Consider the following 25,504-nt stretch of genomic DNA (forward strand, 5'->3'; position numbering starts at 1 on the left):
GGGCAATCTTTGAGATTGAGTATGTACAAGGAGGGAGGGAAGTAAGATGGGACAAACAAGGATGACATCCTGGCTGCTTCTGGCATGTGCAACTGTGCTTCTGGTTTGGCAGGTGGGTTATGATGCCCCTTATTTGGAGTAATGGATGTTAGTGGTAGAATAGCTGCTATTTGTCAGGTGTATTCTGCATGATCTTGTATCCCAACTTCATCCAGGAAACCCTAAATTGTGGCTGCCCTGCGCAGAGGAATAAATAAGATCTTGCCAATTTAAGAATTATGTTTTTCAGGCATGGAGCCACCAGTGAAGTAGCTATATGCTGGTTATTGGTGGAGCATCCATCATAGGAGGAGGGGCACAGTTCCCTCTGAAACAAAAGCATTCCTCTGCCTGGGCCTCTTGTTCCCCTTAACCCAACTTCTCCTTGATTATTTATGAACTGTTTGTCAAGGGCATACTATTTAAGATACCTTAGTTGCAGAGGGGGAAATTGATCTTAAAAAAGAGTTTACAACTAACCACACATATAACTACAGGTGCATGAATATCTAATAGACACAAAAGACATAAAGAACACGCTCTCAGGAATCAGAGGTCACAGATTGCACTTCAAGAGGCTTTTGTGCTGGCTTTAAAGGACAGGTGGAATTTCTACAGTCAGAAATGTGGGCGTGGGGTCCGCTGGAGATATTTCAGGAGGAGGAAACAGCTGGAGGAAAGGGGGAGGCAGATTCAGGGAATCAGAGGCAGATTCAGGGAATCAACAGCTAGGTCTCCGTCTGTGGATACCTGCAGAGTGGGAATTTTTAAGCTGGGAGTCATAGAGCTTCGAGAAGTTTCAGAATTACCTGAAATCCTATACAAAATTATGTTTTTATACGCATGTGAATACAAAAGAACAGAGGATCCACAGCTCTTCTATTCTCAAAAGGTTCTAGATTCAAGAAAAGGTTGAAAATCAGTACTCTAAATCTCCTGAATTAGAATTTACAGGTAGGCTGGGGCATCTGTGTTGTTTACTAAACAAGCTCTGCAAGTGACCCTGTGCACACCTCCAATCTCCGTGCAGGCCCATGGAGGCCCTGTAATGTCATGTTACCCCCATTTTACAAGAGAGGTCACTGGGGGAGAAATTTGAGGATGAAAAATCAGAGGAACGGGGTGGGGGGAACCAGTATGACATGCAAAGACTCTGGAGACTCCTTCAGGGATAGGGTGAGTGGGAGTTGTCCTGTCCCAAGCCTGGGGACCGTCAGAAGTCCTTTCAGGTCCCCCAACCCCCGCCCCGCCGCAAACCTACTGGCAAATTCTGGGAATTTCCAAATCAGTCGGCTGGGCTGCGGCAGAATTTTCCCGGACTCGAGCGTGCGGTGCTCGACGCGGCCGCTGGGTGGCGCCGCGAAGGACGCCGGGCGTGGGAAGCGCGGCCGCGCGGGCGGGCTGAGCTCACACGCCCGGGAAGCGGCGGCGGCTGCCGGGCCGGCGTCCGCAGCTGCTGCGCATCTCCCGCGCGCCGCGGTTCGCTTGCGGGGCGGCGAGCGGGGTTGCGCAGTCCCCCGGGAGGGAGGTGGCCGCAAAGGTAAGAGCGGGGCCCTGGCTGGGTGGGAGTGGGCAGCGCGGGCCGGGCCTGCAGCGCGATCCCGGAGAGTCCCGGGACACGGTGGGCTCCCAGGGGGCGATGCCCAGGGTCCCGTCCGCGCCCCACCCGCGCTGCAGCGCGGTCCTGGGGCGCAGCTGCCCTCTCCAGGGTGTGGGAGTGGATCGCGGCCTGGAGCAGCCCGGGCGGGCCCCGCACTCTGGGGGCCAGGGCCATCTGGGAGGTGGTTGAGCGGCCCCGGGCCCCGCACGTGAGCCCCTGCCCCCTCCCACCTTCGCTTCCTGGGCTCCGCAGTGGGCGTGGTGCCCCTTTGCTGCAGAGGGGGCGCCCGGAGTTGAGGAAGGCTGTGGGGGAGGGAGAGCGCAGAGACAGGTGGTTGAGGGGGCGAGGGATGGTGCGCCAGGGCTCGTGATATTAATACGTGTTTCTTTTCCCCCCTTCTTCAGGGGGCTCGGAGGTGCGTGTGGCCGAGGAGGCGGGAAGGCCAGAGGCATAGTTGGGGAGAGGGCAGGTGCCACCGGAGGAGATGCCACTGGGCTGTCTCTGTTAAGTCCTACCCCGCCCCCCCTTGCCTCCCACCCCACCCCATGTTAATAAAGTGGGTGTGGTGGTGATGATGGAGGAGTTTGATGAAGATCTGGCCCCAAACTGCCCTGAACTGCCCCAGGCCGCCGCCTGGCCCGGCGTGCACATCCCAGAGCCGTGGACTCTGAGCTCACTGCAGAGGGGGAGGGGGAAATGCCTGCCTTGGAAGAAGCGCAGGCAACTGAGGCAGCGACAGAGACGGGGGCTGCCAGGGTCGGGGACGGAGGACAATTCCCCAGGTTTACAGCCGCTTCATAGGTGGTAGGTTGCCAGGATGTGGTGGGAGGTGGGAGGTGGGGGCTGCAGGAAAAAAGGGCAATTTCGTTAGTACCCCCTTCTTCCAGCTTCGTTTGCAGCCCTAGATCAAAATTTGGGATTTAGCCTTTGCCAAATGTGCTTTAATTTTTTTTTTCCCTTTCCCTTTCGGTTTGTTTTGTTTTTTAGAGAAACAGCAAATGACAGAGCAGAGGGACGGCTGGCCCAGCCAATCCTGGAGCTGCTGCAGTCCTTGTTCCCCAAACAAGCACATTCTGGTAGGAGGACAGAGGAGGGGGCTCTGGCTCTCCTCCCCTACCTAGGACCCCCTTGCTGCCCGCCTGCCAGAAGGGCAACCGGGCTGTCTCAGGCTAGACAGAGGCTGCCAGAGCCAGAGTGGTGATGGTGCTGGGCCCCTCCCTGCTGCCCAGCGTGGGAAGAAGAATGCAGAGCCAGGCAAGTCTCTCTCTCTGTCCTCTGGGGTGGAAGGAGCAGGTATAGACAGGGCTGGGGCAGCTAGGGCCTGGCATTGCTTTGGCATTTGTGGCAAGAGGGCTGTACTTCCAGCCCCTTGGGTTTGTTTCCACCCCTGGCCTGTCCCTGGCACTTGATAACTGCGTCTGTGTGCTTATTGGTGCCACCATGTTATATAACGCTTATATAATCTCCCAGGGCGAGCACTCTGTCTCTGTTCTCAGGTCACGCAGACACCGTGTCCGTGTAGGAGGCAGGATCTGGGAGAGCTTGTGGGTGGACTTACTCCCCCCATCCCCAGCCTGGCTCCTTCTGATCCCAGCCATGGGAGGGGACTGGGAGAACAGGGGCCAATTCCGTATGAGCTGCCTGGCCCTGAGAAAAAGGGGTTGGCTGGACATTCTTCACTACCACCTTGTCCATTTATTTCCCCTTGCCCGGGGGAACATCTGGCAGAGTGGATGCCATTTCTTGTGCTTTGAGGCCAATCACTGATTCTTGGGGACCCTTGGCATGGCAGGTGGGTGTGGTGAGATGACCCTCAGAATGTTGCAGTAGAAAAGCACATGGTACTTAGCACTGGATAAAAAGAGCAAAAAATTAGCTCTGCCTTTGTGGTTTTGAACATGAGACCAGAAGGATGGTGATGGCATCATAAGAAATTTGGAACAGACTTAGGGGGTAGGGGATAGTCAGGGAAGGGTGTACAGGGAAGTGGATCAGACAGCAAAGATAAACATGGTGTTCTTTTACTGTACTCTCCACTGGGCTGTCCCTGGTTACCAGGGCAACAGAAGCAGTGATGAAAATCATGCCTTTCGTTCAGTGGAAAAATCTGGCTCCTCCTCCCGCCTCTTCCTTCTCTAATCGTTTGCGACCCATTGGGGAGGGTGATGCCTTCAGGGATCAGACCCCAGTATATCCTTGTTATATTCCTCTTTCCCCATTTTATTTTTTTTAATCATCTGCCTCACCCCAGCTCAGTAACTGGCAGTTGCATAGAAGTTGGAGTGCGTAGAGGGGGCAGGGCATGGACGTCATTGCAGGGCAGGGTGAGCAGAGCGTGGGCAGAGGTGTGGATGCAGAATGATGGGCACATGAAGAGGATCAGGGATTGATCAGCTCAGTGGAGCCAAGATCTTGTTTCTGAGATGGTAAGAGCTGAGGGTGGGAAGGATGAGTGAGATCCCTCAGAGCTGCCAGTCTGGGTAGAGGTCTTGGGAAATAGGGAGGCCATGAGGTTTCTTGAGTGTTCTGTGGTGAGAACTAGGAACTGTTCATTAAGCATTTATTGTATCTTCCCCTCACATCCATGTTGGATGAGGTGTTTGGATCTGGGACACCCGAAGTAGGTAGCACTGGACCTTGACCTTGAAGAAATCTTGTGCATGTGAGACAGATAAGTAAATGAGGAAGATCTGGCATTCTGGAATCTCGGGCCCCAGGCAGAAAACTGGCAACATACGAGATTGGAGGTGAGGGGTTAGGGTAGAGGCTGTGGAATGGGGAGGAAGAGGTAGTACAGAAAGCCACTTTGCCTTGGAGATAGGACATGGGGAAGAGAAGGTACTGAATTTTTGAGCCTCAATGATTGAAGGAAAAAGAAAAATTAGTGTTCAGACTGGGGGAATCCTGTTTGATTTGCTTTTGGACATATTGCCTTCAAGATGATGGCAGGGCATTGGCAATTAAAGATTGTGATGGAAGTCAGTTCTGGGAAGAGATTTGGAGGATATTAGATTACGAAGCTTGAAGGTACGTGGTTGTTGAGAAGGTCTGTGGAGTAGATCCCAGGGCTTAGGACGTTGACCTGGAATGGGGTGATGCTATATGCCTTGTACTTGTTTATTACGCCAAGGCCTGCCCAGACTCCTGGACCAGTTTCTGCTGATCACCCACATCTTCCTAACCACATCCTTTTTTGAAGATTGGGGTTTTGTTTATGTTTTCTCCCTAGTAACTGTGTTCAGGTACTGTTGGAAAAATAATCCTATGTACATGCACTTACCTATCTAGGCAGTCTCCATGACCTTTGCCGTACCATTTGCTTTCAGCCCCAGGAAGTGCTATAGAGAGGTGCCATGGGCCCTTGGCCGCCACCAGCATGCTGTTTACCTGCTTCCTTGTTAGTCATCACTCTGGAGGAGGGTAGAATTCGGAGACCTTTGCCAGCTATGTGATCTTAGGCACACCACTTCCTTTTCCAGGCCTTAGTGCCTAGTCCTAGGGATTCTAGTTTTTTCCAGTTCTGAAGCCCTCAGATTTGATGTCTACAGCTTTTTCCACCTTTGCCCAGGTTTCTGATCCAGGCCAGGCTTTGGAACAAGCAGCCTAGATTTTCTTCAGTGCTTTCTGGGAGTGAATAGCAGGGATGAACGCCCTTGTCTTCAGAATGGGTGAGAGCCCTTCAGGTGCATGGTGGCCTCTTCTTTGGTGTATGAAAATTCTAGAAGAGCAGGTTTTCCCAGTGACTAGGGTTTGGCAAACTATGATCCATGGACTGGATGCCTGATTTTTGAAAATAAAGTTTTATAGACACATAGACATGCCCGTTATTTATGAATCGTCTTTGATTTCATGCCATAGGGGCGTGGTTAAGTAGTTGCAACAGAGACCATATGACCCAAAAGCCACATCATCTTGACCTTTAAGATACAAAAGATGAAAATTTGCCAACCTCTAACATAGGCTATGAGAAAAGTGTTTGCGTCTCTGTTGGGGATACTTACTAGGACCATTTCAGATTTCCAGAGTTCTTGAAGATTCTGCATTGGGCCTGCCTTTGCGATCCCATGGGAAGGTAGTCTGGTAGTCAAGATGATAGATTATTAGAGTTAGCCTTAAAATAGCAAGTCTGTATCAGGAAAACTACTCATTTTTAGCCCTTTTCCTGGAGTCTGGAGGGTGCCCCACCCTATTTTTGAGCCAGGAGGCCTGAGTTCCTGAGCAAGGCTGGATTGTGGCCTCGGTTTGACAAGCTACTCTGATTTCCCTGGCCTGTACAGAGGAGATTGGACTGACCCATACTCAGCCTTACCACAGGAGAAGGGAAGCTAATGGGTACTGTCAAGTCCTCCAGCTAATTTCCCCTGCTAGCTCTGCTTTACCACTTCAGGCCTCATTACCCCCTTTAGTGCCAGACCCTGAAGATTGTCCTACAGAGATGGTCTCCACCCAGCCTGGTGTGTCTTCCTGAACCTGGCACTCATCAACACTGTCAGAACAAGGCCCTGGGCTCAGAGGTTGGGGTGTGTGTCCTTACTGACTTGGGGCTGGGATTAGCCTCTTTTTTTTTTTTTTTTTTTTTTTTTTTTTGCAGACCATTTTTATGGAATTCTCTTGTGTCCTGATTTCCACCTTACTGATTGGGTCCTCATACCAGAGTCTTTGTGAAATTCTTGACCAGGAAAGGGGCTCATTTAAAGATCTTGCTGCTGTAGAACAGCAACAACACAGAACTTGGGGCAGTTCTTCTCAAGGCTGTGATAGGAAGTGAAAGACGCGGTGGCAAGAGGAAACCACATGCTCAGAGCAGTGGGGAGAACGGGGAGGGGTGACCGAGGTTTATTCCCATTGCAGCTGGGAGAAGGGAGGAGGCTGGTAGTGGGAGGAGGGAGCAGATGATCCAGAATAGCAAAGAAGGCAGAAGCCAAGCACACCCAGAGCTGCTTTTAGCTGGTAATGGTAAGCCAGGCTTCAGGAGCCTTACTTTGTACCTTCCTGATTTATTTCCCCAGAGACTGAGTCTCTGGCTGCTCATCCAAAAAAAAAAAAAAAAAAAAAAAAAAAAGAGATTCTAATCAAAAACTCCTCTCAAAAAACCTTTCATTCCTTACAATTGTAGAGTTTAGGGTGACCCCCACATTACATAGACTTCAACTACTGTTGGGACCTATGCATTGACTAGGAGAATCAGTCATTTCATCTGCTGGTTATTCATTAAGGTTCTGTTATGTGTCAGGCACTGTGTGAAGTTCTGAGGATCCAGGGGTGAATAAAGGATTCACAATCTGGACTGGAAGGTTTATGGACAGTTGAACCAATTTTAATTCCATGTGCACTAGATCATAACGCTTCAGGAGAGTATGTCTGTGTCTGTCTTGTTCATTGCCGTCACTTTGGTGCCGGATGCGGAGTTGGCACGCTGGAGGCATGCAGATGTTTAATCGGCTGACCCATCCTTATTTGGATTGCCCCAGAAATGTGCAGGAGGGATCTGAGTAGGTAAGTGGAGGAAGAAAGGAACTCACACCAGTAGGAGTGACAAGTTTGGGAGGGGTGTACATACTAGAGTCTATTGGTAATGTGACTGCCTTTAAGGAAAAAAAGATAGAGAAGGGTTGAGGCCAGATGGGCATGAGAGAATTCATTGCCATCATTCAGGGCCATGACAAAGGAGGATTATGATCTGGTACCCAGAGGTAGGTTAAAGGCAGTCAGTACCATCAGATAGAGCAGAGGGCTGGCAAAAGAAGGAAAAGCCAGCTCCTGGCAGGGAAGGGAGGATTGGCGAGGGGGAATAGAAGTCAGTGTGAGGAAACACAGGCATCTCTGGGCCCAGAGTGAGGCCAGACATCAAGAACTGTGAATCCACATGAACATGGTGGTAGGAATGAAGAGACTGAACTCCCAGCCATGATCTGTGAATCTCCATAGAAATGACTGTGCCAGCGTATGCTCAAATATACCACTCAGTTAATTACCTATGGTACAGCAAATGCAGAAAACTAAGTGGTTTGACATTATGGTTATTCTTTTATTAAAAATTTCTTACTGTAGAAATTTTCACAGGTATACGAAGGTAGAGTGTTCCAAACCCGTACGTTCCCATCACCCTGTCTTTGAACACATTCAATGCGCAGCCCTTCTAATTTCATTTATACGTCCATCCATCTTTTCCTTTCCCCCTTCATGGGTTATTTTGTAGTACTTCTCAGGCATTGTAGCATTTTATCTGTAAAGACATCCTTATGTTTCTTTGCATGATAATAACTTTAAAGAACATAACCCTAGGAGTATTACATCTGAAAAAGCACAGTCATTCCTAAATATCACCTGTCACCTTGTAGGTATTTTCCCCCGTGGTCTCATCTTTTTTTTTTAACTGTCGATTTAAATCAAGATCCAAATAAGATCTACACTTTTCATTTAGTTGATGAATCTTATGGTCTCTGTTAATAAAGATGACGGCCATCCTTAGTTTGTTTTGCAGTTTTGCATTTCTAGCTTTACTTAGTTGCCCTTTCCCTAGTCAACTGCCATCGATGCAGCTTTCCTGAGTTTCATGGAACCATCTTTGTGATTTTGAACATCCTTCATTATTCCCATTGCTTTATGGTTTAATGCAACTAGTTATTTATTTCTTCCTTCAGTAATGATTTCTCGAGAGCTTGCTCTGTGCCAGGGCATGCACCTGTGTGAAGACAGGCAGCTTCCTGCTCTTATGGCGTCTACTGTCTAACCCCAGAGAGCTGCTGTCAGTTTTCCCTATGTAAGTTGTGTGACCGTGGCCATTTCTTCTGCGTTGACAGATCTGCCATGTTTTCGGGCTTGGTATTCGTGTTCTCATGCTGTCATTTTTTGTGACTGATGAGAGGTGCCCCCGAGAAGCCAAGGGTTTCATAGCCCTGCAACCTGCCTGCTGGCAGTGGTGCCGCCTTTATGTATGTTTATCCATTTAACACGCTTGGGCTTGAGCGTGTGTAGCTGAGAGTTAAAATGGGAAGCTTACTTAACTGATGGATCATAGAGAGGCTAAATGAAAATGTTTAAAAGGTGTCCTGAATTGGTAAAGGGCTTGGTAAGCACCAAGTGGTACTGATACATTTGCACATGTTGGATGTTTCTCTGACTTTGTGGAGTGCAGCTTGAACTGGGGCTTTGCCTGCTTTAATTAGGCTACTTGCAAGCCTTTCAGATGACAGACCCGCTTGCTTGATTTGCTGTTCTTTGCTGAGCTTACAGTATTGCGTATTCATGCTTCTGCAGTAGCAGAATCTGATGGTACAGTTTAGTCCTGTCTTGTCAATGTAACTAATTGACTTTTCTCTATGTGAATAATCAGACTTTTGTTTGATCTCTGTAATGCTCTGGTTTTGTGATTGTTCCATGATTTTTATTATTTTTTTTTTTTGTATTTTCAGTTCAAATGTAGCTATATTGTAGTTCTTAGATTATAGTGTCTGAGACCTTTAAAGAAGTATTAGTAAACCTGTTTTCTCAGATACAAAGACTAGTATTCTTTTACCACTCCTAGATTTCTATTATATGCTTAAAATAATAATATAGAACATATTAAATATGTCATGATATACATCTCTGGCTATACTGCGGGTTACATGGTTTAGAGTTTGAGTATGTTTTATTTTCTTCAGTTAAATGGCCTTTACTTATTTTAATATGTACATGTGTCAGTTAAAACTTTTGAGCAACTTCCCATGTGTGTTTATAATTTATATATAGCATTTCTCTACTGATAATGTATGTCATAAAAAAGTTCATTGATATGTGGTATTATCTACCTTTTTCTTGCATGAACTATTTGGGGTCCTATCCAAGGGCAGCCCCTCTCTGCACTAATTCCAGTCCCTCTCACATATTCAGGACATTGCCCCAGCACTTCCCCTTCTCCTTGCTTCACCAATATTTCCCTCTCCTGGATCATTTCCAAAGACCGTTGTTTTGTATTCTTAAAAAAATTCACCTTTAACTCCACCTGTCCCAGCTTCTGCCCCTCAAAGAATTTCCTGCTTCTGCTGCAGTTGAATTTCCTCTCAAACCTCACCACTCCAGATGGAAGCTTTCCTGACAAAGTCACAGTGAGCTGGCTCTGTGTTACTAAGTCTGCTGTCCATTTCTTAGTCTTCATTCTGGTAGTTCTTCAGCAGTATTTGGCATAACTGGTTATACTCAGTATACTCCCTTGTCTTCCAGGGTGTATACTTGTGGTTTCCCACTTGGCTCATTGGCTCCTCAGCTTCTCATCTTCTTGACCTCTGAACCTGAGAAGGTCATGAAAAGGCTGTGCAGTACCTCCTCCCCATCTTCTCCCATCCCTACTGTGATATTCTCCTGTCTCATAGCTTAAGTACCGTCCGTAAGAGTGATGTCTAGAATTTCTTAAAAGTAACCTTGGGAGAGAAACAATATTGACCATGAGTTGGTAGTTGTTAAAACTGAGTGATGGGTACCTGGGGATTTGCTATACTGTAGTTCTCTTTAGTTTTACTTATGTTGGAAATTTTTCCTAATGGAAAGTTAAGTCTTACGCTGATGATCCCCAATTATTTGTCTCCATCCCATGCTCTGTCCTGAATTATAGACCTGCATGTGCATCTGCCTGTTTAACATTTCAGTGTTGATGTTTGTAGATGGTTAGTACTGAACATGTCCGAAACTGAACTTCTGATTTTCCTGCTCAAATATCTTTTTTCTATGTTCTCCCTAACCTAGTTATGTGAATGCTTTTCTTCCAGTATCTCATCCAAAACACCTTTGCTTGACTTCTGTGTCTTGTGGTCCTTCATCCCATCCATCACAAATAGTGTTGACTCTACCTACAAAGTATATTCAGAATGTGGTCTATCAGAACTGCCTCTACCCCCTCTACTCTGGTCTAGACTATGGTCATCTCTCACCTGCTTCTCCTTTCCCTCTTGTAGGTTGGAGTCCTCACAGCAGCCAGAATGATCCCATGAAACAAAAGTCACATCATGCGCTACTGTACTCCAAATCCTGGAGTGGCTTCTCACTCAGTAAAAGCCACGGCCATTACTGTGGCCAGTAGGACTCTATCGCTTCTATTAACATTGTCCAAGGGAAATATAAGCCATGTAGGAGAGCCACATAGGTAATTTTAAATTTTCTGGTAAAGGACAAATGAAAGGAAATGAAACTGTTGAAATTAATTTTAATATTGTATTTTATTTAACCGAGCATGTCAGAAATATTTTCAGTTCTGAGATCCATTGCACTGTTTCTGTCTTATAGCTTGTACTAAATCACCCTCAGCATATCCCAAGTTAGATCAGCTCGTTTCAGGTGCTCAGCAGCCTCACTTGGCTAGTGACTTACTTTGAACAAACCCAGATCTGTACAGCCTGGCCGCACTTTGCTTCTTTGTTCTTATCTCCTCTGCTCTTCCCTTGCACCTTGTTCCAGCGTCATGGACCTCCTTATTCCTCCTCATATAAACCAGAATTTACAATTTTAGGACTTCTGCATCTTCATTTCCTCCACTGGGGCTGCTTTTCCCCAGGTAGCCCCATGGCTGACCACTACTTCCTTTGTGTCTTTGGTCAGATGGTACCATTCCAGCATTGCATACCCTCACCCCGACATTCTCTAGCACTTCCTGCATCCCTTTCTACAGTGATTGTTCTCCATCGCTTTTTAACATGCTACATAGATTTCTATTAGTATATTTTCTCTCTCTTCATACTGAAGTATGAGCCCCCTGAAAATGATGATTTTTGTTAGTTTTGTTCTCTGTTATATTTCAGAGCATAGAATAGTGCCAGGCACATGTGACAGATGATAGAGATTTGTAAAGGATAAAATGAATTATTAAGAATTATTAATAAGAACAACCAGGCATGGTGATGCATGTCTGTAATCCCAGCGATCAGGAGGCTGAGGCAGGAAGACTTCAAGGTCAAAGCTAGCCTCAGCAACTGGGCAATACCTTGTGCAACTTAGTGAGACCCTGTCTCTAAGTAAAATATAAAAAAGGGCTGGGGATGTGGCTCAGTGGTTAAGTGCCCCTGAGTTCAATCCTCGTACCAAAAAAAAAAAAAATTTTTTTTAGTAAGAACAATGCAATTGAGTATACTTTATTGTTTTGGAGTATCTTGCTATCATATAGTAGTTTGAAGTTCTAGTTTAGGTCAGGATATTTTGAAAAAGACCTCACAAATATGTGACAGAAAAGCATCCTAGATTATACTTTTAAATGTTGATACTTATTAATTTTTTTGATAGTGCTGGGCATTAAACCTAGGGTTTCATGCATGTTAGGTAAGTGCTCTACGACCGAGCCTCATTCCCAATCTGATTCTTTTTTGTAATAGTCACATCTGCCAGTTTCTGCAAGGATTTTTGTTGAAATCCAGCTAATACATTTTAGTCTTTCCTGATATCACTCAGTTCTTGTGAAATAATTGGAAGATTTTATATATTTTTATGTTTAATAAATGGGTTCAAGACCCCTGAAATACTTCATTTAGGGATTTTTAAAAAAGCTTGGATATATGGTTTGAGTGTTGGCACAGATAGGAGATTTTAGAGATGAAGTACTTACATTGAAGTTGGCAACATTATCACATAATGGTGGAAGTGATTTCCAAGACCCTGTTTATAAGTTACTCTTTCAAGGACTAAAGGCTTTTTTTTTTTTTAACCCATTCTAAAAAATCCACCTTCACCTTAAAGAGACAGATTATGTATTTGTTTGTTTGCTTAAAAATATTTAATAAGTAGGAACTGGGGTTGTGGCTCAGTGATATGGCGCTTGCCTAGTATGTGTGAGGCACTGGGTTCAATCCTCAGTACCATATAAAAATAAATAAACAAAATAAAGGTATTGTGTTCATCTACAACTAAAAAATTAAAAACAAAGAAGATCTGTGGTTCATTTCCTTTAAAAAAAATTTAATAAGTAGCATTCTGTTGACATTCTTGACAGAAGAGTTCAACAAATTTTGAAAGCCTTGTTGTCTAGTTTGGAAAAAGAAAAATGCAGTTTCTTTTTAAGTTGAACAACTTTTTCAAAGCTTCCATCAGTTTATCAGTGACAGCATGGTCCAGCGATTTTCAAATTTCACCCTTTAATTACAAAGGACCATCATTCATTGTATTAAAGATGGTATCTTTATGTGTAACTTGGCACATGCCAACTACTAAGTTATGTAGACAATGGGACTGCCACTATTCATCCTTCTGTGTTTTGCATCTTCCACTTAGATATAAGGATGCTTTCTGTACCTTAAATGACAGCAACTACTCAACGCATACATATAAGAAGCATACCAGTGCAACTCATATATTAAATAATAGTGAAGTGTAATTTCTTCTTTTTTAATAAAATAAGTGTAACAGGCAAAATATTCTTCAGTTAGTGGATCTTCTTGATGTATGCTGCATCAGAGGGGATTGCCCTAATTATTTTTTCTGTATTAACCTTACTTCCATAACCAGTCTTTAATCCATGTGAAGGTTGAGTCTTGTCTTTCTATACCTGATGGTGCTGAGTTTCACCAATATTTGCTGACTGTTGGTGCTGGAGAATAAATGCATTTTCTGACCAAATACCATAAGGTTATATTTCTTAGATAGTAAAGTCCAGTTGCCAGATTTCTTTTGTTAGCTGTTTGCACAGTTTCTTTAGCAGTGTTGACTATTGAAAGCTTCTGTGACATGAAGGAAGTCAGCACTGTGGTCTCAATGCTGTTGGCTCTGCAGTCTGGGTCTTACGGGTAGCAAATATGGTAGCTGCTTAGTCATTTCTTTGTTGTGATTTAGGAAGTAGACAGTGCCCTGGCAGATGGTTATGGTAGCTTAAGAAGGAGCTATCTTTAAAAAAAAAAAAGCATGTGTGTACACATACACACATATATACATATATATATATATATATATATATATATATATTTAAGTGACCCATAGTAATTATACATACTTAGGGAGCATAGCATATTTCAGTATGTGCCTACAATGTGTAGTGATAAGATCAGGATAATTGGCCTATTCATCACCTCAGACATTTATCATTTCATTGTGTTGGGAGCATTCAAAATCCTAGTAGCTGTTTTGAAATATATAGTTAGTTATTGTCAACCATAGTTTTCCTGCTATACTGTAGAACTTTAGAAGTTATTCTTCCCATCTAACTGTACCCCTGTATCTGTTAACCATCCTCTTTCCATCTCTCCCTGCTCCCACATTCTTCCCAGGTTCTGGTAACCACTATTCTGTTCTCTACTTCTATGAGATCAACTTTTTAGCTACCTCAAATAGATGAGAACATGTGGTATTTGTCTTTCTGTGCCTGGCTTATTTCACTTAACATAATGTCCTCCACTTCCATCCACGTTGCTGCAGATGACAGCATTTAATTCTTTTTCACGGTGGAATAATATTCCATCAAGTATATAAAAGATATTTTCTTTGTCCTTTCATCCACTGAATGTTGGGTATAACCTAGGTGGATGCCTTATCTTGACTGTTGTGATTAATGCTGCAGTAAATATGGGAGTGCAGGTGTCTCTTCCACATCCTGATTTCCTTTGGATATATCCCCAGTAGTGGGACTGCTGGATCATATGGTGGTTCTATTTCTAGGTTTTTTTTTTTTTTTTTTTTTTTTTGAGGAACTTCCGTACTGTTTTCCATAATGACTATACTGATTTACATTCCCACCAACCATGTAAGAGAGCTCCCTTTTCTCCACACCCTCTCCAGCATTTATTACTTTTTGTTTTTTGATACTATCCATTGGAATTGGGGTGAGATGATACCACATTGTGATTTTAATTCCTATTTTCCTCATGGTTGGTGATGTTGAGAATTTTCTCATATTTCTTGGCCATTTGCATATCTTATTTTAAGAAATGTCTATTCAGATCATTTACTCATTTTTAATTAGATGATGTGGTTTTTTTTTTGCTATTGAGTTCCATATATTTTCTGGATACTAATCACGTGTTGGATTAGTAGTTTGCAAATATTTTTTTCCCATTCTGCAACCATTGTCTCTTCACCCTGCTTTCTGTGCTGAATCTTAGTTTAATTTTAAGCCACCTCCAGAGAAGTAATACATCTTTACAGCATTTCTTCATGTCTTCTGTCAGGTTTCACCGTATGCTCAGAGTGCTTGCACCAACAACACAGGAGTACCCTTCTCTACCTTGATAGTCCAGGAGGTAGGTCGGCCCAACACACACATCTGGGTTGTTTTTCCGACTGCTAAGACCAGAAGCACAACTTGGATGCATGGTTGAATGGAGAACTGCAGGCGGTGGCCAGGACACAGGCCTTCTGTGCTTTCTGCTGCAGTGAGGACCAGGTCCCCTGTTTTCCTGGCACCTGCATCGCTCTGAACGAAGCCTGTCCCCGAGCACTACTCTTTGTCACACAGACCACTGGTGACCCATCAGCATCTGCTCATGGATGCACATTTGCCTAGGATGACTGGTGTGGACATTTCGGTGTCCATTTCTCTTTTCAGATGGAGTGGTTGGGAATGGGAGAGGAAGGAATAAGGGAGGAAGACAAACATTTGCACCTTTCAAAATAAAATTGAAAGCACGAAGGGGACACAAATGGAAGTGTAAGAAAGTATTAGGTTAGCCAGGAGGAGGGGAGCCAGGAATGGGATGTCTTTTGGAACACTAGAAAGATCTCTTCTTTCTTGTTTGTGGCTGTTTCCCTGGAGCCCAGCTGGTGCTTTGCCACAGTCAGGTGCTCAGTGCATATGTGTTTGTTAATAAGTGGGTATTCGGGGAAGGGTGGGGCTACGGCTGGGCACAGAGATGGAGGAGGAAATGACTTGTTGGGGCAAAGTGGCTGGTGTGCTCAGGGTGTGTGGGGCAGAGGAGGGGCTGTGCCTTGATGGAGGCGGTGGGAGAGCTTTGACCGAGCTCCCTATGAATTTGATTTGGGTAGCTCTTAACCTCTTTTTGTGCCAGTGCTCATTAGGAATTGCATAGAAGCTATGGTGTCTCTCTTCCTTGGGGAAAAAAATCATAACAGCATATGATTTGGCATGCACCATCAGAGGATTCACAGGTCCTGAGTTATAAAACCCTGCTGTAGGCTGGGTGAGCTCCTCAGACAGCGATAAGACACTTTTCCCCTGCCTCCTGGAGTCTTTGGGAACTGACCAAATGTACTCTGTCGGCATTCTGGGTTTGGAGGGCACTGATAAGCAGCTGCACAATGGTAGTTCCGAGGAGCCTGGGGCGCGTTGAAGGGGTTGGGGGCGCTGCACACTGGATGAATGGAGTGCGGCTGGGCTTGCTACCCTTAGCAGGGGCAAAAAAACTGACCAGGAAAAAGGTTTTGAAAAATGAACCTTTAAAACTTACGGATTCAGAATATTGAGTACTTATGCTTTTTTTCTATGACTTGGTTTCCGACTCAGATACCTAGCCAGGTGGTAATTATGGATATAAAGAGGCAGTGTGCTGTGTTTCTGGGAACAGTGAGTATGGAAAAGGAGCGATTAGGGTTTCATATTACCGTGGTCTGGGATTGTGGAATTTCTTAGCTGTCCTGATCCATCCGGGTGGGCTGTCTGGAGGAAGAGGTGGCAAAATTTCACAGGCCTGTTGGAAAAGCAGAAAAACAGTCCAGGGTAGCTTAACATTGGATTGTTTTTTGTTCCTGTTGACAAAATGAATTCCTGTAAAAAGTGTCTTTGTACCATCAGTTAAAAAACAAGCTACTTCCTGGTGACCTGGGTTTTGTAGCATATCTGATGTATAGGAGGGGGAAAAAAACAGGGTAATTTCTGCCTTTTTGTGTTATAGGAGGGTTCCACCAGTAGTGTGTAGTGAGGCAGTGCTTGATCTCTTGGACCATTTTGGTCTGGGATCAGCCCTGTGCCTGCCTGTGCCTAGTGACTGAGCCAGCACCAGAAGGCACCATTGAGGATGCAGGGGGGGGTCTGTGGGTCTGTCCCCTGATACTTTAGGACTCTTGGAATTACCATTGCTGGTGGACTAGTGTTACAGAGAAGGGACTTGGCAGTTGAAGTGGTGGTGAAACCAGTGTAGTGGGAAACCAGCATTAAAACAACGTGCGTCATGTAACTGTAAGTACTGCCCTGTGGGGTCTGTAGTAAGGATGAGTGGTATATGGCAGGAGCCTCCGCTTCCACTGTATCTAGAGAGAGAAAGACAAGTGCACACGTACATGTGTGCTGAGTTGCCATGTGAAATTTATTTTTTTACAATGGGTCAGGGTCCACAATGCTTGAGAAACATTGTCTGGGCAGATCTCTGCTCGCGGCATAAACGATGGGCTCCGGCCGCTTCCCCAGAGGCCATCTCTGTGGTGACAGATGTGGTGAGAGGGTTTCTTTTAAAGAGCAGCGGAATCAGGCTCTTACAGTGTGATCCTCACCTTGTCCTGGCTGCTCACCTGTGCTTGGTGTTTCTTGCTGCAGGGGAGCTAGGACCAGGGCCAGCAAAGTCTCAGCCAAAGGTTAGGAGCAAAGATTGTCTTCTCTTCCCTTGTTACCCAGGGAATGACTCCCTGGAATGCTGCAGATCTGGCCCCATCCCTCTTCTCTTGGTTCTGGTTTTATTAGCTGTAACCTTGTCTTTTAAATACTTTACTTTTTTTTTTTTTTTTTTTTTTTTTTTTTTAGCAGCAAACCTCTTTCCCCATGTACCAAGGCAAGGGCAGGGAGAGAATGCCCATCCTGACTTGTTCTATTCATTGTTCTGTTTCTAAGGTTCATTGGGTAGTGAGATTAGAGTTCAGACCATCTGGGCTGAGGTTCCTGGTGGATTGTGATGAACTGGCTCCTTCCTCAGTGATTTCACTTAGATCCGTGATGTTCTAGCTCTCTCTTTCCCCCAAAAGAATGAAGCCTTTCTCCAATCATAGTTGTTTCTCCTTTACCAGCTGCACGGATCGGCCTGCAGAGTGCTGACCCACTTGTCGTACCTCAAATAGAGGTTTAAATTAGGACCTTTAATCTGTAAGAGGCTTACAGCTTGTTGGGTGGCCAGCTGCTCTGGACTCCCTTGTGGCCAGAGCTGGGCTTTGCCTGGCTGTTCTCTGAGGGAATCATGAGGGTCGGTGGCAGGAGCCATGGGTCCTGGGAATGAATGGGTGGGCAGCACCTCTTTGGATGGAATGGGGTGATGTGTGTCTATGTTATGGAGGAGTCTGGATCCCACCGTGCTATGGTCCTTGGATATTGGCCCTGCTTCTCCTGGACACTTGAGCCTGGATCCTCGCTGATGTGTGGTCAGCTTTGTGAATTCATTCCACAAGTAGTAGTCCAGAGCTATGTGTCCAGCATAGTGCTAAATGCTGTAAGGAGTGCACAGAAGCATGAGATGGGTCGTTCCTCAATCTGTGTGTTGTCTCTTTGAGGTGTAAGACTAGTGCCTGTCAAAACACTCACTCATCTGTAGGCGAATGCTTGTCTGACCAATAACTTTTCAGGGTAGCAAGTTACCAAGTTCTAAGTAGTCATGGCGGGAGTATTGTTAAGAGACCTGAAAAGACAAAGAGCTCTAGGATGCTCGGAACTTGGTCCTGAATGGTAGGATTTAGAAAAGGGAGGATAATGGGAATAGAAGAACAGCATGAACAAAGGCAGGGAGAATGGGTGGGCGTCCTCCTAAGTGCCTAAGTACTGATGGCAGTGGAGCCCCATCTCCCCTTCCCACTTCTTGGAATAGTCCTTTAGTCCTAAAGAATCTTACTTCTTGGACAGCAGAGAACCAGCTCTTGGGTTCCTTCTCTTCTCCTTCTCCTTTTTGTTATGACATTGATGACTCCTAACGTTCATTGAGCACGGTTTTATGTGCTTTATATGGACTGTCTCATCATGCCTTCATAACCATGCTCTGAGATAACTGTTCTGCATTATTGGGTGCATTTTAGAGTCAGTACATTGAGGTTAGAAAGGCCACATAACTTGGCCGTGGTGACAGCAAGGAAATAGGTGGTTGGGTCCTGAGTCCACATGGCATGTCCTGAAGCAGAACTCCCCAGGTAAGCAGAGGCTGTACTCAACCCACTTGTTCCCAAACGTGTGTTCGCATTAGAATCATTTGGGGATCTTTTAAAATTGACACAGCCCAGGCCAGTTACATTATAGTCTTGGGGGGTGGGGAGCACATGAGCATCAGAGTTTTGGAAGCTTCCTGGGTAATTTCACTGTGCAGGCAGGTTTAGGAACCCCCTCTTAACCTCTTATGTTTTTGAGCCTCTGAATATTTTACTCAATATCTTTCTGTCTCTGAATTATCTAGAGCCCTATAGAGAGGATTCTTCAGCCCTATCCTAAGGGTCTCTCTATCCACCCACTCTGTCCCATGGTATCTGAGGGAGCAGAACCCCTCCCACCCCACAGCATCAGTGACTCCCGACAGTAAATCCTGAGTGCAGAGGAGTGGGCAGATGAAGGGGTGTTCTTCCCAGGATCAGTGGCCCCTTTTCCTTCCGAGTGTTACCTTGGGGGCAGAGCCTGCCTTCAGAGCCCAGGAGACCTCCGACTGTGTTTTCTCACGTCTTATGCTCCCCTGGGCCCTTGACTTCAGTGAAGAAGGGAGAGGGTCACACGAGGGCAGATCTCTTCTCGACAAGTCCCGTTCCTCTCCGTCTGTCCCCGGCTGAACCTGAAATGGACACGAAGAGCAGAGTCGTTTGGGTGGCTGGGAACAGCACTAAATTTAGCAAAACTGTAACTGGTGGGGGGCCTGCCTGGAGTGAGCCAAACCCAGCCCCGAGTGGACTAGATTTATAGTCAGCAGTGCAGTCAGTGTTGTCTCTGCTTGGGCAAGTTCGAGGTTACACAGGATCTTTCGGTTTCCAAAGCCCGGAAGCTTGTCAGCCTGTGCTGCAGACCTCCCTGGCCCTGCAGATGTGTCTCTGCCCACACTACCAATGGTGCCCACTGGGTTCTGGTTTTCCAACTGTCCATCTGTGCCTCCCTCAATATATATTGGATCTTTCTTGGTCTGCAAATTCATGTCTCTTGACCTGTATTGTCAGCCTTAATTCTCCAGGTCCTGAAGGGCTAGACCTGAGCTTTAGCAGATTTTCTTTAGGGCATCTGGCATGTAGGACAGATGAGTCTGGAAAAGGGAAGAACTAGGATGGTTAGCTGAACAAGGATTTGAGGGTTTGAGGTGTACTTTCCCTCCTCCCAGAAGCTTAGCCAAGTAGATGGTGTTCATACTCTCAGCACAGGAAATAAATTGTGATGGGGCAGAGTGGCTGTGGGACTCCCCTGTGGTCTGCTTAGTCTTGTGCCCGGATATGGGCTACATCTGGGAGGAGGTAGAATTTATGGGATTGGAGACTGCAGGTCTGCAGGTGACAGAATGTTCCTTCTCCCACTCCTCAGATCTGATGGTGGTAGCTTGTCTGGGGAGAACTTCTGTCTCCTTCATGTCCTAGGGGACAGTGACCAGGCTAAGTGTCCTCACGTCTTTCCAAAGTGGGTGATTATAGCATCAATTGGGTCAGGGCTGAATCATGTCTATGTTAGTTTAAGACTTAACCAGCGGCGACTTTGCATCCTTTTCCCCTTCCCCTGTTTCCCAGGGGATGTTTGGTAATATCTGGAGACCTTTTTTGTTGCCACAACTGGGAAGCAAAATGGCTGTTGTGGGTTTCTAGCGGTATAGAACAGATATACCGCCAGTTATCCTACAGTACACAAAACAGCCCTCCCCACAACAACAAATTATTGAGTTTAAAATAATAATCTTGATGAGATTGAGAAACCTTGGCATAGACAGACAGTTTGTAGAAATGACCTTCAGAGTTCATTTCACCTAGTCCCTGCTTCTGTTTAAAGTGACCAGGAGCTGTCTCGCCATTACCTTCTCCCTTTGTCCCCTTCTCCTTCCTCAGCATCTGCAGGGGTCCTTGTTGGTGAGATACTTGAGCATCTTACTTCAGGAGGTTGTTTCTAGGTGGTTGCTGTCAGCTCCTGCGGCATGATTTGGCACAGAATCATACCTTTTAAGCACATGTATATTCCAGGCCAGCTGTATAGGTGGTTTTATGCAGCTGGGTTGTCGTGCACTGGAGCAGGCACACGATGTTGGCATATTTAGTTGCTGATAATTTTTAAGATGAACTTAACGGGCAACAGCGAAGCCATTTCAAGCCGGCATCATGTGGGAATGATGGGACTGTAGCCTGGAGCTGTTTTTCTCCTGTCTGTAGCGGAAGTGTTTGCTCTGCCTTGCAGAACTGAGTTCTGCTTGTTAAAGTTCCCTTAAATGTGGGAAATCATACTCTGTGCCCTGGAGAACATGCTTTTGCTTCCCAGATAAAAGACCCAACCTGTTGCCAGATATCTAAGCAGCCCCATGCAGCTCTCAGCTGCCAGCACCGTCCTGCAGTTTGCAAGGCTGCTTTCAGGCTAGAACAGGGAAATGTGAAGTCTCCCAAAGTGAGGACCTATGCTCTAGCTAGATGGTGCCTGGAGGGGAGCTGTGTATGAATTCTAGAATATGCTGGTTAAATTTCAAGACAGGTTTCAGGGTTCTTTTCATGTGACCTCATTATGTGAACTCTTTACTTGTGACGTCAGAGAAGAAAAGTGGGAGTGGGGCTTTATGACTAGAAGAGCTTGGAATCGTAGTGTTAGGGGAGCAGCTCGGCAGGGCAGAGCCAGGGTGAGGCCAGCTACCCTGGGAGACGTGCACACGTTCTCCTCCAGCAAGAGGAGATACTGACGTCCTTGGGACCCGTTTGCTTCTAAGTGGCATTCCTTGTGTCCTGAACACTCACTCAGTTTCCCTGTTTGCGGGGGGGCAAATACATTTTTGGATAGGCCCATGCAAGTTAGGAAGGCACTTCTATTTAGGAGAGTAGACGATATTTGCAAATGACCTTGGGTGCCTTTTTTTTTTTTTTTTTTTTTAATGTTTCCTTTTGTTAGTGGAAAGCACTGGGGAAAGGATTAACATGTGGCAAATCCTTACAGTTCTTGGAGTTTAAATTCATCACTTCTCTTCTCATGCAAGTGAATGAGGTGATGCTTTGGGGCTCAGGAGCCATGTTCTAGTTCTAGATTACTGCTTTCTTAGCAACTAGGGCAACTGAACCAAAAGCCTCGGAAGTCCTATTAGGTGATGGCGAATATTTGAATGGATCGAGCAGAGGAACATGTATATATTTAGAAACTCACACCCAACAGAGAAAGAACCTCCTGGTAAGCCAGGCTTGCTCATCCCTGTGCCAGGTCAGACACACCCAACGTTACATCCTCTTGTTCCATGATAAGCTGAAGTCACTTCCTTCTATACCCAAGGCTGCCCACACCCAGCCACTGTTTCCTGCCTTAGGTCAGGAAGTGCAGGTCACTCCTCTTATTGCCTCTTGGTGGCTTAGGCACCTCTGTCAGCATTCTGGGTTCTTTTGTTTCTGCCCCTCAGTCTCCTCACAATTTAATTGTCATCTTGCTTCCAGAACCTGAGCTTGTCTTTGAGTCCCTGGCTTATGTTTGGAGTTCTTGTCTTGCAGACTTAGAATTCCTTCATTGCTCTGCAGCCACCAGAAATTTAAGCCCCGAGTGCTGATTTGGAATTATGTGATCTTCTGATCTCCTTGGTCTTTCACTTTCTTGGCCCCTGGCTCCCTCTACTTTTGTCTCATTAAAAATCTTGTTTCTGAACTGGGCATAGTGGTGTACACCTATAATCTCCTTGACTAGAGAGGCTGACGCAGGAGGATCGCAAACTTGAGGCCAGCCTTAGCAACTTAGTGAGACTCCACGTAACTTAATGAGAACTTGACTCAAAATAAAAGAAGGCCTGGAGATGCAGGTCAGTGGTTAAGCACCCCTGGGTTTAATACCTGCTACAAAAAAACAAAAACAAAAAACTTACTGCTTATAAAAATTATTCCATATTTCAACCTGCATTTATAAAATCCAAATATGTTTTCAGACAATTCTTGCAGAACATAAACTTGGGAGTTTTGAAAACATGTATTTCATTTCTATGGCATTAAATTTTTATAGATCGATGTCTGTCATTTATTAAAACACAGTAAGAAAGTCCTCAGAAATGTGCATGTGTCTTTTAGATTTCATTAGCAGAGGTAGAAAGTGAGAAAAATCTCTTGGTAGTTGGGCATCAACCCATTTGGATAAAAGTCCGTTTTCTCCTGGTTGCTGAATTTTTCCTTCTCTTTCTTGTTAGCCTGATTTAGTTAGGTTTTCTTGATGTGGAACACACATAGAAAAGAGTGAATAAATTGCGTGTGTTCGGTGCAGGGTGCACAGACTGTAACCAGCACCCAAATCCAGAAAAGAAGTAGTATTTCCAGCCCCCAGAAGATGCCTTGCACTTTTACTCAACGCACTTTCAGGGATGGCGTTGAGTCGCCTGCTGATGTCACAGGCTGGCTCCACCACCACCTGAGCGATCCGGTTTCTTTCATTCCTTTTGTGTTTGCCTGCCCCTTGCCTTGTGTGCCAGCGCCGTCGCCCACTCTCCAGCAATGCAGCGTTCTGTGGTATTCACGGGCCGTAGTTTATTCTTCCTCGTACATTGACGTTTGGGCCATGTGCGTATTTTGGCCATTGTAAACAGTGATGCTGTTGAAGTGTTGGCACAAGGCTTGTGGTGTAAGTGGAGGTATGTGTGCACACACGGTCATGTGCCACTCAACAGCAGGGATACAGCCTGAGGAATGCATCATCAGAGGTGAACATCATACAGGTACTTGCACAAACTAAAATATGATGTCACTGAATGATAGAATCTTATAGGACCTCCGCCATACAAGTGGCCTGCCATGGACCAAAACATGTAGTGCATGACATACCTACATATCTGTGAATATAAGCATGTACGCATGCATACGCACCCACTGGTATATTTCTGTTGGGTATGTACTTAGGAGTGGAATTGCTGGATCATAGTTTTAATAGAGCTAAAGTATTTATACCAATTACATTCCCACTAGCAAAGTAGGAAGGTTCTGCTTGCTCCAAGTTTTTGCCAGTGTTTGATATCTTCCTTTTTCATTGTACTCTTTGTGGTGGGTGTATGGTAACATTAAGTCCAAATATGCATTTCAGTGAGATTGACCATTTGGGTATCTTCTTTTGCAAAATGGTCTGTTTTTGTCTTTTGCTCATTTTTCTATTGTTTTTCCTGTCTTTTTCACATTGCTTTGTAGGAAGTTCTTCATACATTGTCCCATATATGTATTGCCAATATTTTCTCAGTGGCTTTTGTATCCATGTCTTTAGTAATATCCCATTGAAAGCATTGGAGTTGTTTATAGTACTTTGCATAAGGATATTTTATTCTTTGTAAGCTTTGTTGAAGTCGGGGCTACATTTATTAAGTCTTCTATAAATGAACTCTTGGAATATTGGTTATGAAGGGTGAGGCAGGGTCTCTTGCAGTTCTTGGCATATAAAGTGCTGGAACCTGGGGAATCACATCAAAATAAAAATGTTAATATCCAAGTATTTACTAGGTGCCATTTGGTGTTCTAGGCATTTTACATGGGCTCTCTAATTTATTCCTCAGACAAGTTTATCAGTTAAGTACCATTATTATGCTCATTTTCAAACAAGGAAACAGGCTCAGAGAAGTTTTCTAATTGCCCAGGGTTACAACTAGCTTGCAGGGCCCGTGCTCTTAACCACTGTACTTCACAGAAAGTTGCATTTCTGAAAATTGCTGTTTTATTATAGTTCCCAGCCCGTAGTAAGTACTTAATAAGTACCTGTTGAATGAAAGACTCTAACTGTGGTGAGTTGGGTAAAGTCTTCATTGAGCAGGGAAGTTTGTCCTGGCAATGGGATATGTTGGGTACAGGAAGCAGTTGAGTTCTTTACTGAGGACTTTGCCTAGAACAGTACTGAGTAGACACCGTAGTGAATATTTGTGGAGTGAATGAATCCCTTACAGCATATTGTGAGCCGTGTTTAGCAGATGGGGGAACTCAGAGAACACTACAGGGACTAGGGCCAAGACAAGTACATTGGTAGGGGTCATGATGATGACTCGAGGAGAATTCAGAGATGGGTTGGTAGCATCCTGACTGTACAGCCACAAGGCAGCCCAGTGGTGGTAACATAACAGGGTCCAGTGTCAGTAGGCAAGACTGTCCCAGTTACAGGCAGTCAGGTCAGAAGAGGTCTCAGCCAGGAGTGCAGGGCTGGCAGGATTCAAGGTCAGGTAATCCAAAGTCACAAGGTTGCAAGCAGTAAAAGTTCAGTCTTGTTGGAGAGAGAGCCAAGGAGCATTTGCAGGGAGCTGTTGCCCAGACTGGGTTCCCCTCCTCAATGAGGCCTTTCTTCTCAGGCTGCTCATGGTGCCTGGGAAGAATACAGCAGACCTCAGGTCAGAGACTTGTCCCATCCTGGAGCCAGAAGAGGCCTTTGTGAATGTCTTGCCAAACTCTTCATTTGACAGGTGAGGAAATTAAAGTTTAAATTAGAAGTTTTTCAGTGAGTAGTAGAGCCAGCACTGAGACCAGACACTGCAGAATTATTCCTGCTTCCTTGTATTTTCTATAAAAAATTAAGAACTGATGGGATTTGTGGTACTCAGAAGGAGGAAGGACTGAGGAGGAAGGACAAGCCTTAAAGAGGAAAGATGGAGAGAAATTGGGTATAGGGGAGGAGAAGGAATCTGGTGACTGTCATATGAATTTAGAGAATGGCAGTTGAGGTGCAGGAGTTTGAAGAAAGAAGCTGCTTAGATGATGTCTGCAGTCTTGATTCTAGAGTAAAGTTCTGTGAGAACAAAGTTTTTTTTTGTTTTTATTGAAGTAGAACATAGAAAAAAGGACACAGGGGACAAAGACTTAACAAAAAATGTCTTTATATGTATGTACTAATTTTGCTTGTCCATTCATCTGTCTGTG

General features: G+C 45.2%; 1 protein-coding gene across 1 annotated transcript in view; it reads left to right on the forward strand.

Moving 5' to 3' along the window:
* Positions 1 to 1,176: 1,176 nt before the first annotated feature.
* LOC306641971 (uncharacterized protein) overlaps positions 1,177 to 25,504 on the forward strand; it is a gene marked incomplete at its 5' end in the record, with an annotated part of 68,818 nt that continues 44,490 nt past the window's right edge. The window contains 2 exons of the mRNA XM_079107293.1: positions 1,177 to 1,579; positions 2,627 to 2,715. Of these exons, the coding sequence (XP_078963419.1) occupies positions 1,177 to 1,579; positions 2,627 to 2,715 (492 nt within the window). The remainder of the gene's footprint in view (positions 1,580 to 2,626; positions 2,716 to 25,504) is intronic.

This window comes from Sciurus vulgaris (assembly GCF_902686455.1).
Source record: "Sciurus vulgaris genome assembly, chromosome: 12".
In the NCBI taxonomy this organism is placed as follows: domain Eukaryota; kingdom Metazoa; phylum Chordata; class Mammalia; order Rodentia; family Sciuridae; genus Sciurus; species Sciurus vulgaris.